General features: G+C 40.1%; 1 protein-coding gene across 4 annotated transcripts in view; it reads right to left on the bottom strand.

Moving 5' to 3' along the window:
- Positions 1-11,738, bottom strand: part of LOC138852895 (luciferin sulfotransferase-like) — a 138,715-nt gene extending 126,977 nt beyond the window's left edge. For all 4 annotated transcript variants that reach the window (XM_070086467.1, XM_070086468.1, XM_070086469.1 and 1 more), the window contains exons 1-2: positions 11,079-11,738; positions 4,358-4,554 (exon numbers count right to left, since the gene is read on the bottom strand). In XM_070086467.1, the coding sequence (XP_069942568.1) occupies positions 4,358-4,554; positions 11,079-11,104 (223 nt within the window). In that variant the 5' untranslated portion in view covers positions 11,105-11,738. The remainder of the gene's footprint in view (positions 1-4,357; positions 4,555-11,078) is intronic.
- Between the last annotated feature and the right edge of the window lie 822 nt (positions 11,739-12,560).

Genomic DNA, 12,560 nt, shown 5'->3' with positions numbered 1-12,560 from the left:
CCCCTCGCACACAAAACCTCCTTTACCCCCTCCCTCCAACCTTTCCTAGGCCGACCCCTACCCCGCCTTCCTTCCACTATAGACTGATACACTCTTGAAGTCATTCTGTTTCGCTCCATTCTCTCTACATGTCCGAACCACCTCAACAACCCTTCCTCAGCCCTCTGGACGACACTTTTGGTAATCCCGCACCTCCTCCTAACTTCCAAACTACGAATTCTCTGCATTATATTCACACCACACATTGCCCTCAGACATGACATCTCCACTGCCTCCAGCCTTCTCCTCGCTGCAACATTCATCACCCACGCTTCACACCCATATAAGAGCGTTGGTAAAACTATACTCTCATACATTCCCCTCTTTGCCTCCAAGGACAAAGTTCTTTGTCTCCACAGACTCCTAAGTGCACTACTCACTCTTTTTCCCTCATCAATTCTATGATTCACCTCATCTTTCATAGACCCATCCGCTGACACGTCCACTCCCAAATATCTGAATACGTTCACCTCCTCCATACTCTCTCCCGCCAATCTGATATCCAATCTTTCATCACCTAATCTTTTTGTTATCCTCATAACCTTACTCTTTCCTGTATTCACCTTTAATTTTCTTCTTTTGCACACCCTACCAAATTCATCCACCAATCTCTGCAACTTCTCTTCAGAATCTCCCAAGAGCACAGTGTCATCAGCAAAGAGCAGCTGTGACAACTCCCACTTTGTGTGTGATTCTTTATCTTTTAACTCCACGCCTCTTGCCAAGACCCTCGCATTTACTTCTCTTACAACCCCATCTATAAATATATTAAACAACCACGGTGACATCACACATCCTTGTCTAAGGCCTACTTTTACTGGGAAAAAATTTCCCTCTTTCCTACATACTCTAACTTGAGCCTCACTATCCTCGTAAAAACTCTTCACTGCTTTCAGTAACATACCTCCTACACTATACACTTGCAACATCTGCCACATTGCCCCCCTATCCACCCTGTCATATGCCTTTTCCAAATCCATAAATGCCACAAAGACCTCTTTAGCCTTATCTAAATACTGTTCACTTATATGTTTCACTGTAAACACCTGGTCTCCACACACCCCTTACCTTTCCTAAAGCCTCCTTGCTCATCTGCTATCCTATTCTCCGTCTTACTCTTAATTCTTTCAATTATAACTCTACCATACACTTTACCAGGTATACTCAACAGACTTATCCCCCTATAATTTTTGCACTCTCTTTTATCCCCTTTGCCTTTATACAAAGGAACTATGCATGCTCTCTGCCAATCCCTAGGTACCTTACCCTCTTCCATACATTTATTAAATAATTGCACCAACCACTCCAAAACTATATCCCCACCTGCTTTTAACATTTATATCTTTATCCCACCAATCACGGCTGCCTTACCCCTTTTCATTTTACCTACTGCCTCACGAACTTCCCCCACACTCACAACTGGCTCTTCCTCACTCCTACAAGATGTTATTCCTCCTTGTCCTATACACGAAATCACAGCTTCCCTATCTTCATCAACATTTAACAATTCCTCAAAATATTCCCTCCATCTTCCCAATACCTCTAACTCTCCATTTAATAACTCTCCTCTCCTATTTTTAACTGACAAATCCATTTGTTCTCTAGGCTTTCTTAACTTGTTAATCTCACTCCAAAACTTTTTCTTATTTTCAACAAAATTTGTTGATAACATCTCACCCACTCTCTCATTTGCTCTCTTTTTACATTGCTTCACCACTCTCTTAACCTCTCTCTTTTTCTCCATATACTCTTCCCTCCTTGCATCACTTCTACTTTGTAAAAACTTCTCATATGCTAACTTTTTCTCCCTTACTACTCTCTTTACATCATCATTCCACCAATCGCTCCTCTTCCCTCCTGCACCCACTTTCCTGTAACCACAAACTTCTGCTGAACACTCTAACACTACATTTTTAAACCTACCCCATACCTCTTCGACCCCATTGCCTATGCTCTCATTAGCCCATCTATCCTCCAATAGCTGTTTATATCTTACCCTAACTGCCTCCTCTTTTAGTTTATAAACCTTCACCTCTCTCTTCCCTGATGCTTCTATTCTCCTTGTATCCCATCTACCTTTTACTCTCAGTGTAGCTACAACTAGAAAGTGATCTGATATATCTGTGGCCCCTCTATAAACATGTACATCCTGAAGTCTACTCAACAGTCTTTTATCTACCAATACATAATCCAACAAACTACTGTCATTTCGCCCTACATCATATCTTGTATACTTATTTATCCTCTTTTTCTTAAAATATGTATTACCTATAACTAAACCCCTTTCTATACAAAGTTCAATCAAAGGGCTCCCATTATCATTTACACCTGGCACCCCAAACTTACCTACCACACCCTCTCTAAAAGTTTCTCCTACTTTAGCATTCAGGTCCCCTACCACAATTACTCTCTCACTTGGTTCAAAGGCTCCTATACATTCACTTAACATCTCCCAAAATCTCTCTCTCTCCTCTGCATTCCTCTCTTCTCCAGGTGCATACACGCTTATTATGACCCACTTCTCGCATCCAACCTTTACTTTAATCCACATAATTCTTGAATTTACACATTCACATTCTCTTTTCTCCTTCCATAACTGATCATTTAACATTACTGCTACCCCTTCCTTTGCTCTAACTCTCTCAGATACTCCAGATTTAATCCCAATTATTTCCCCCCACTGAAACTCTCCTACCCCCTTCAGCTTTGTTTCGCTTAGGGCCAGGACATCCAACTTCTTTTCATTCATAACATCAGCAATCATCTGTTTCTTGTCATCCGCACTACATCCACGCACATTTAAGCATCCCAGTTTTACAAAGTTTTTCTTCTTCTCTTTTTTTAGTAAATGTCTACAGGAGAAGGGGTTACTAGCCCATTGTTCCCGGCATTTTAGTCGCCTCATACGACACGCATGGCTTACGGAGGAAAGATTCTTTTCCACTTCCCCATGGACAATAGAAGAAATAAAGAAGAACAAGAGCTATTTAGAAAAAGGAGAAAAACCTGGATGTATGTATATATATATATGCATGTGGGTGTCTGTGAAGTGTGACCAAAGTGTAAGTAGGAGTAGCAAGATATCCCTGTTATCTAGCGTGTTTATGAGATAGAAAAAGAAACCAGCAATCCTACCATCATGCAAAACAGTTACAGGTTTTTGTTTCACAGTCATCTGGCAGGACGGTAGTACTTCCCTGGGTGGTTGCTGTCTACCAACCTACTACCTACTACTAGGCATTATAAACAATAAAAGTTTAAATGCATACACAGTACACTACTACTTACCTTAAAATATTTGTAGTCTTAATGTAGGGTGAAAAGTTAGTAGTATTTATTTGTAGGACGTCAGGTGTAGGTAGGTGGTAGGTGTAGGTAGGCGATAGGAGTAGGTATCAAGGAAGCCCCTCCCCCTTCACCAGCTACCTACACCTGCCCAAAGCAATATTATTACCATTGACATACTTCGTTCACTGACTTTAATCATTTCTAACAACTACCTTTAGATACCATCATAAACGAAGGGAGAAGTGATGTCAAGAATTGTAAACAAAGGTGAATGCGTTAATTAAGAGGAGTGACTTAGTTAAACACGTATTGATACACATTTTCTCTGGTGCTGCACCAGAGGAAACGGAATTTTTTTCCTCCACCCAGCTACCACACCTCATGTTTATGTGAATTTTTTGTACTGGGGGTATATAATAATAATATATTTATTTACTACAAGTACATGTGCAAGGTATAAAGACCATTGCAGATGAATGGTTCAGAGAACCGACACGTTGATAAATTAGGCACATGTGCAACTCTTGGGTATCTATATTGAGGAAACGTTTCGCCACACAGTGGCTTCATCAGTCCATACACAGGAGAAACTTGAAGAACAGGAGGAGAATGAGGTAATCAGTCCCTCAACCTTGAGTCAATGTGATCAGTCCATCAATCTTGAATAGAATACAGCATATGTGCGGAGAAGAGCTTATAAACCATAGGCAGGAGAGGTGCAGCAGTCGTAGGTGGTGTCACATTTGTTCAATGTGGAAGTAGGTCGTGCCCAAGGGTTAGGCAAGCGAAGAATTCCCAAGTATTAAGATCCAATTGGACAAATGTGACACCACCTACGACTGCTGCACCCCTCCCGCCCATGGTTTATAAGCTCCTTCTCCGCACATATGCTGTATTCTATTCAAGATTGATGGAATTACTTAGTTTCTATCGTTTGTCTTCTGATAACTGCCCAGTCTTTGACAACATGGCTGACAGTGAGTTCTGCTATATATCTAAACTCACAAGCTACACTGGGTGATGTACTCACCTGACTTAGGGTAAGTTACGACCCAGATGTCATCTTGGTAAACTGGGAAGTTATCATATTTGGAGTACCAGTCTGTGTAGAAAGAACTCATTATGACACGTTCTGGTCCCACTTTCACGAACCCTGAGAAGTAAATGGATATGTCCTGAAGACGGTCCATATCAGTACCGGAGACAGGCACCATCCTCTCACTCCCGCTGGGGAAGACAGTGAAATATTGTTAATGTGTTTCTACGTTAACGATGGAAGAGTAAAAGTCACAATATATTTGCTGGAATAATACACAGCTAATCCACAAATTTGATAAGTTGGTCGTCGCTTCAAGTGGCTATTTGAGGTACCTAACAACTGTCTGGCAGACAATTCAGTGGATGAACACAATTCAATGATAGAGAATTGATGAAAGCCTTGATAGATGCAACGATAAAATATGTGAAATTATATCACATCATGTGTAAGTTTTTTATAAGATAATGTAGTCTTATTTTTTGTTCACCTGACAAACTAAATGTTACTGTAAATCAGAATAAGACGAAGTTTAATTAAAACGTGAAGCGAAAATATAACTACTGTTAAATAATTAAGTGGCAAATATATCACTTAAAGTACTGGATGTACGGAATGATCAGTATTATTTACTATTAAAATAATTATGGCAAAAATATCACTACAGTATTGGATGTAGTGATTAACTATAAAATGCAGTACATTTTAATTACGAATTTTGAACAAGACAATTTAATGCATCAGTGCCAGGCCAAAGCAAAGATTATAAAGTATTGATGGAGGGTTGTAGAGCTTAGGTGCAACAGTTGCTGATGTTGGGAGTTAGGTGGTGTGGGATCTATCTACGTATGGTGAAGTAGTGTATCTTTAGAAGGAAATAGCAGTTTAGTCTTTTAGCAGTTAGTAGAGTTACTGAATGTTGACACTGTAGAAACCATGTTAGTGACTAGTATAAATCTGTTAAGTTCTACGATCTTTCAACATTCTCTCCGCTGTAACTCACATAAAGTAACTTTTACCACTTATCGTTTTTTACTTCTCTCTTCTTATTTACCCTCAATTTTTTTGACTCTTCAGTCTTTTTTTTTTATATTTTTATTAAAAACCTTACAAAAGTACAGAGGATGAATAATAATAGTACAGGAATACAAAAACAGTCTTTTGCGCTACTAGTACCAGGTTATTCCTGGAGGTAACAAGTGTTATAACAACATCCTGTTATAGCAGACAATACACGTTGAGACAAACCTCACTAAAGTATAACAGTCATTAATAGGTGTCGCCACGCCATTGTAACCAAAGAAAACATACCTATATGCAACTTTACATGGTTTAACAATATAAAATGAGTACCTGTCATAACCTATTACAACAAAAACAACATATAAACGTACAACATCACAAGGTTACTAACGTTGAAATTGTCACACATAACTAAAATCATAACCACCTTTAACACACACAATATATGAACTACACATATCATGTCAGTTAAGTAAAAAGAACCTAACCTAAGCTACCATAACTATAAAACAAGACAAAACCCTAACATACCCGCTATGACAGGGTACATACCCGCTATGACAGGGTACATACCCGCTATGACAGGGTACATACCCGCTATGACAGGGTACATACCCGCTATGACAGGGTACATACCCGCTATGACAGGGTACATACCCGCTATGACAGGGTACATACCCGCTATGACAGGGTACATACCCGCTATGACAGGGTACATACCCGCTATGACAGGGTACATACCCGCTATGACAGGGTACATACCCGCTATGACAGGGTACATACCCGCTATGACAGGGTACAGAGTATTGGTTAAGTTATGTTACATTATATCCTAACCAATAGGAATTCGGAAGGAACGTATGATTCCTTATGCACAATAACCATAGAGAAACAGTATTTTAATATTATTAATATGTTAAACCCTCAAGTACAATAATTCAGGTACAGAAAACAGAACAATACATGTAACATACAATAATAAAATAACCCAAAACAAGTTTTTGTGATGAATGGTTTGCAAAACCGACAAGTTGAAGATTGAGACACTTATGCAGCATATGGGAATCTTTATTCAGGAAACGTTTCGCCACACAGTGGCTTCATCAGTCCAATACAAAGAGGAAGGCGTAAGGAGAGGAGGAGTATGAGGTAATCAGTCCCTCAGCCTGGAGTCGATGTGTTCAGTCCATCAATCTTGTAGAATGTACAGCATAGGGCCGTAGACGTGGCTTATATACTGTAGTGAGGTGAGGTGAAGCAGGCGGAGGCGGGGTCACAGTGGTACCATCCACTAGTCGAAGTAGGTCTTCGTCCAAAGGTTGAACAAGTGTTGAAGAATTCTTTGTAACAATATCCCATGATGCTGCAGGCCTCCGCCTGCTTCACCTCACCTCACTACAGTATATAAGCCACGTCTACGGCCCTATGCTGTACATTCTACAAGATTGATAGACTGAACACATCTACTCCAGGATAAGGGACTGATTACCTCATACTCCTCCTCTCCTTACGCCTTCCTCTTTGTATTGGACTGACGAAGCCACTGTGTGGCGAAACGTTTCCTGAATAAAGATTCCCATATGCTGCATAAGTGTCTCAATCTGCTTGGACTTCCAGCAGGTATGCGTGAGCGTGTTTGATAGGAGTGAATGGAGACAAATGGTTTTTAATACTTGATGTGCTGTTGGAGTGTGAGCAAAGTAACATTTATGAAGGGGTTCAGAGAAACCGGCAGGCCGGACTTGAGTCCTGGAGATGGGAAGTACAGTGCCTGCACTCTGAAGGAGGGGTGTTAATGTTGCAGTTTAAAAACTGTAGTGTAAAGCACCCTTCTGGCAAGACAGTGATGGAGTGAATGATGGTGAAAGTTTTTCTTTTTCGGGCCACCCTGCCTTGGTGGGAATCGGCCAGTGTGATAATAATAATAATAATAATAATAGGTAGTAGGTTGGTAGACAGCAACCACCCAGGGAAGTACTACCGTCCTGCCAGATGACTGTGAAACAGAAACCTGTAACTGTTTTGCATGATGTTAGGATTGCTGGTTTCTTTTTCTGTCTCATAAACACGCTAGATAACAGGGATATCTTGCTACTCCTACTTACACTTTGGTCACACTTCACAGACACGCACATGCATATATATATACATACATCTAGGTTTTTCTCCTTTTTCTAAATAGCTCTTGTTCCTCTTTATTTCTTCTATTGTCCATGGGGAAGTGGAAAAGAATCTTTCCTCCGTAAGCCATGCGTGTCGTATGAGGCGACTAAAATGCCGGGAGCAATGGGCTAGTAACCCCTTCTCCTGTAGACATTTACTAAAAAAGAGAAGAAGAAAAACTTTATAAAACTGGGATGCTTAAATGTGCGTGGATGTAGTGCGGATGACAAGAAACAGATGATTGCTGATGTTATGAATGAAAAGAAGTTGGATGTCCTGGCCCTAAGCGAAACAAAGCTGAAGGGGGTAGGGGAGTTTCGGTGGGGGGAAATAAATGGGATTAAATCTGGAGTATCTGAGAGAGTTAGAGCAAAGGAAGGGGTAGCAGTAATGTTGAATGATCAGTTATGGAAGGAGAAAAGAGAATATGAATGTGTAAATGCAAGAATTATGTGGATTAAAGTAAAGGTTGGATGCGAGAAGTGGGTCATAATAAGCGTGTATGCACCTGGAGAAGAGAAGAATGCAGAGGAGAGAGAGAGATTTTGGGAGATGTTAAGTGAATGTATAGGAGCCTTTGAACCAAGTGAGAGAGTAATTGTGGTAGGGGACCTGAATGCTAAAGTAGGAGAAACTTTTAGAGAGGGTGTGGTAGGTAAGTTTGGGGTGCCAGGTGTAAATGATAATGGGAGCCCTTTGATTGAACTTTGTATAGAAAGGGGTTTAGTTATAGGTAATACATATTTTAAGAAAAAGAGGATAAATAAGTATACAAGATATGATGTAGGGCAAAATGAAAGTAGTTTGTTGGATTATGTATTGGTAGATAAAAGACTGTTGAGTAGACTTCAGGATGTACATGTTTATAGAGGGGCCACAGATATATCAGATCACTTTCTAGTTGTAGCTACACTGAGAGTAAAAGGTAGATGGGATACAAGGAGAATAGAAGCATCAGGGAAGAGAGAGGTGAAGGTTTATAAACTAAAAGAGGAGGCAGTTAGGGTAAGATATAAACAGCTATTGGAGGATAGATGGGCTAATGAGAGCATAGGCAATGGGGTCGAAGAGGTATTAGTGTTAGAGTGTTCAGCAGAAGTTTGTGGTTACAGGAAAGTGTGTGCGGGAGGGAAGAGGAGCGATTGGTGCAATGATGATGTGAAGAGAGTAGTAAGGGAGAAAAAGTTAGCATATGAGAAGTTTTTACAAAGTAGAAGTGATGCAAGGAGGGAAGAGTATATGGAGAAAAAGAGAGAGGTTAAGAGAGTGGTGAAGCAATGTAAAAAGAGAGCAAATGAGAGAGTGGGTGAGATGTTATCAACAAATTTTGTTGAAAATAAGAAAAAGTTTTGGAGTAAGATTAACAAGTTAAGAAAACCTAGAGAACAAATGGATTTGTCAGTTAAAAATAGGAGAGGAGAGTTATTAAATGGAGAGTTAGAGGTATTGGGAAGATGGAGGGAATATTTTGAGGAATTGTTAAATGTTGATGAAGATAGGGAAGCTGTGATTTCGTGTATAGGGCAAGGAGGAACAACATCTTGTAGGAGTGAGGAAGAGCCAGTTGTGAGTGTGGGGGAAGTTCGTGAGGCAGTAGGTAAAATGAAAGGGGGTAAGGCAGCCGGGATTGATGGGATAAAGATAGAAATGTTAAAAGCAGGTGGAGATATAGTTTTGGAGTGGTTGGTGCAATTATTTAATAAATGTATGGAAGAGGGTAAGGTACCTAGGGATTGGCAGAGAGCATGCATAGTTCCTTTGTATAAAGGCAAAGGGGATAAAAGAGAGTGCAAAAATTATAGTGGGATAAGTCTGTTGAGTATACCTGGCAAAGTGTATGGTAGAGTTATTATTGAAAGAATTAAGAGTAAGACGGAGAATAGGATAGCAGATGAACAAGGCTTTAGGAAAGGTAGGGGGTGTGTGGACCAGGTGTTTACAGTGAAACACATAAGTGAACAGTATTTAGATAAGGCTAAAGAGGTCTTTGTGGCATTTATGGATTTGGGAAAGGCGTATGACAGTGTGGATAGGGGGGCAATGTGGCAGATGTTGCAAGTGTATGGTGTAGGAGGTAGGTTACTGAAAGCAGTGAAGAGTTTTTACGAGGATAGTGAGGCTCAAGTTAGAGTATGTAGGAAAGAGGGAAATTATTTCCCAGTAAAAGTAGGCCTTAGACAAGGATGTGTGATGTCACCGTGGTTGTTTAATATATTTATAGATGGGGTTGTAAGAGAAGTAAATGCGAGGGTCTTGGCAAGAGGCGTGGAGTTAAAAGATAAAGAATCACACATAAAGTGGGAGTTGTCACAGTTGCTCTTTGCTGATGACACTGTGCTCTTGGGAGATTCTGAAGAGAAGTTGCAGAGATTGGTGGATGAATTTGGTAGGGTGTGCAAAAGAAGAAAATTGAAAGTGAATACAGGAAAGAGTAAGGTTATGAGGATAACAAAAAGTTTAGGTGATGAAAGATTGTATATCAGATTGGAGGGAGAGAGTATGGAGGAGGTGAATGTATTCAGATATTTGGGAGTGGACGTGTCAGCGGATGGGTCTATGAAAGATGAGGTGAATCATAGAATTGATGAGGGGAAAAGGGTGAGTGGTGCACTTAGGAGTCTGTGGAGACAAAGAACTTTGTCCTTGGAGGCAAAGAGGTTAATGTATGAGAGTATAGTTTTACCAACGCTCTTATATGGGTGTGAAGCATGGGTGATGAATGTTGCAGCGAGGAGAAGGCTGGAGGCAGTGGATATGTCATGTCTGAGAGCAATGTGTGGTGTGAATATAATGCAGAGAATTCGTAGTTTGCAAGTTAGGAGGAGGTGCGGGATTACCAAAACTGTTGTCCAGAGGGCTGAGGAAGGGTTGTTGAGGTGGTTCGGACATGTGGAGAGAATGAAGCGAAACAGAATAACTTCAAGAGTGTATCAGTCTGTAGTGGAAGGAAGGCGGGGTAGGGGTCGGCCTAGGAAAGGTTGGAGGGAGGGGGTAAAGGAGGTTTTGTGTGCGAGGGGTTTGGACTTCCAGCAGGCATGCGTGAGCGTGTTTGATAGGAGTGAATGGAGACAAATGTTTTTTAATACTTGACGTGCTGTTGGAGTGTGAGCAAAGTAACATTTATGAAGGGGTTCAGGGAAACCTGCAGGCCGGACTTGAGTCCTGGAGATGGAAAGTACAGTGCCTGCACTCTGAAGGAGGGGTGTTAATGTTGCAGTTTAAAAACTGTAGTGTAAAGCACCCTTCTGGCAAGACAGTGATGGAGTGAATGATGGTGAAAGTTTTTCTTTTTCGGGCCACCCTGCCTTGATGGGAATCGGCCAGTGTGATAATAAAATATATATATATATATATATATATATATATATATATATATATATATATATATATATATATATATATATATATATATATATATATATATATATATATATATATATATATATAACGTTTTTAATCTTTACTTCTTATTATTAAGAACAAACAAGTTACAGATGAATATATCATGTAACAGTTATATGATACATACCTGTCAGTAGCTGTCTTGTCGTCCATTTAAGCTTTGATGTGTTTAAAGTTATTTGTGGCTTCGATAGTGGTCGTTACTCTGTGTATGTGGTAGTAGTTTTGTAAGTGTGATGGATGTGGTTTTGTGTATGTGGTAGTGGTTTTGTAAGTGTGATGGATGTGGTTGGTTTTGTGTGCGATGGTAGTTTTGTAAGTGGTTCTTGTTTATAAATGTTGTGATGGTGTGAGTGATGGTGGGTATGTTGGTATCTCAGTGGTCGTTGCTCGGTAGGTGTGGCAGTGGTGGTAGTTTGACAGTTGAAACTGTGTTTTAGCAGGTTTAATGGGTGGTGGTTATGATGGTGTGGTTATTATACAGGTGTCGTGGTGGTGGCTCTGGAACTGTGGTGGTGGTAGCGTATCTACAAATGTGGTGACGGTGATGGTGGTACTGCAGCTGTGGTGACAGTGGCTGCTGCGCGAGACACAGGTATCGCTCAGACCTGGGTGATGAAGCAAGAGCAGGTATGTGGAAGGAGTGTTAGCACAAGTGTCAGCAGCAGCAATGTGGGAGCAGGGAAGTATCAACAGTAACCAGGTGGTGTTGGGAAATGTCAACAGCAGCAGTGACGTGGAGAAGCCGTGTCAAACATTAGCTATAACACCCACACACGACAACTGTTACCCTCACACTGAGAGAGTGGAGGAAGGAGGATGTAGACGGGAGAGGGAGGGTTGAGGGATTGCGTAAGAGTAAGGGGTAGAAACACTGGGGAGGAAAGAGAAATCATTAGAAAAGTAGGAATGTCTTCTAAATAAATGGATGAAAACATTTAAGGAATATTTAACAAAAGGGTTGATAGAGAAGAAATGTAACATCACTGGAACCTTAATACTTGCCAACACTCCTTCATTATTCATCAAAAGTGTTGTCAGTTGCTGCTGAAAAAACTTTGGTAAATTCGACGCAATATGACGTGATATTGAATAAAAACTTCATTTTAATTTATTAGTAGCTTTACGGTATATTGTAAAAGTTCATTTGCAATCCTGATATAAATTAAAAATTAATTTTACCCTAATGTAAATATTAAATGATCAAGTTTTGTTATAAATTATTCACTTTTCAATAGAATACAGTGAAGTTGAAATATGACTATGGCAATAAAAACACTTGGTTTTTAACAACACATTTTCAACTCATGAAAAGAAAATGAGATAAAAATTAATAATAACAGGAATAATCAGTCTTAGAAAAGGTAAGCAAAGAAGGGAGTATATGGGAGTATGGTTATCCCAAGGCTGAAGTATGGGTGTGAAGCATGGGTGGTGAATGTTGCAACAAGGAGAAGGCTGGAGGCAGTAAAGATGTTATGTCTGAGGGCAATATGTGGTGTGAATATATTGCAAAAAATTCATTGTTTGGAAATTAGGAGAAGGTGAGGGATTAGTTAAAGTATTATCCAGAGAGTTGAGAATGAATTGTTGAGGTGGTTGGGACATT

Source organism: Cherax quadricarinatus, chromosome 18 (assembly GCF_038502225.1).
Source record: "Cherax quadricarinatus isolate ZL_2023a chromosome 18, ASM3850222v1, whole genome shotgun sequence".
Taxonomy (NCBI): Eukaryota; Metazoa; Arthropoda; class Malacostraca; order Decapoda; family Parastacidae; genus Cherax; species Cherax quadricarinatus.
This window is presented reverse-complemented; position numbering and strand designations above follow the sequence as displayed.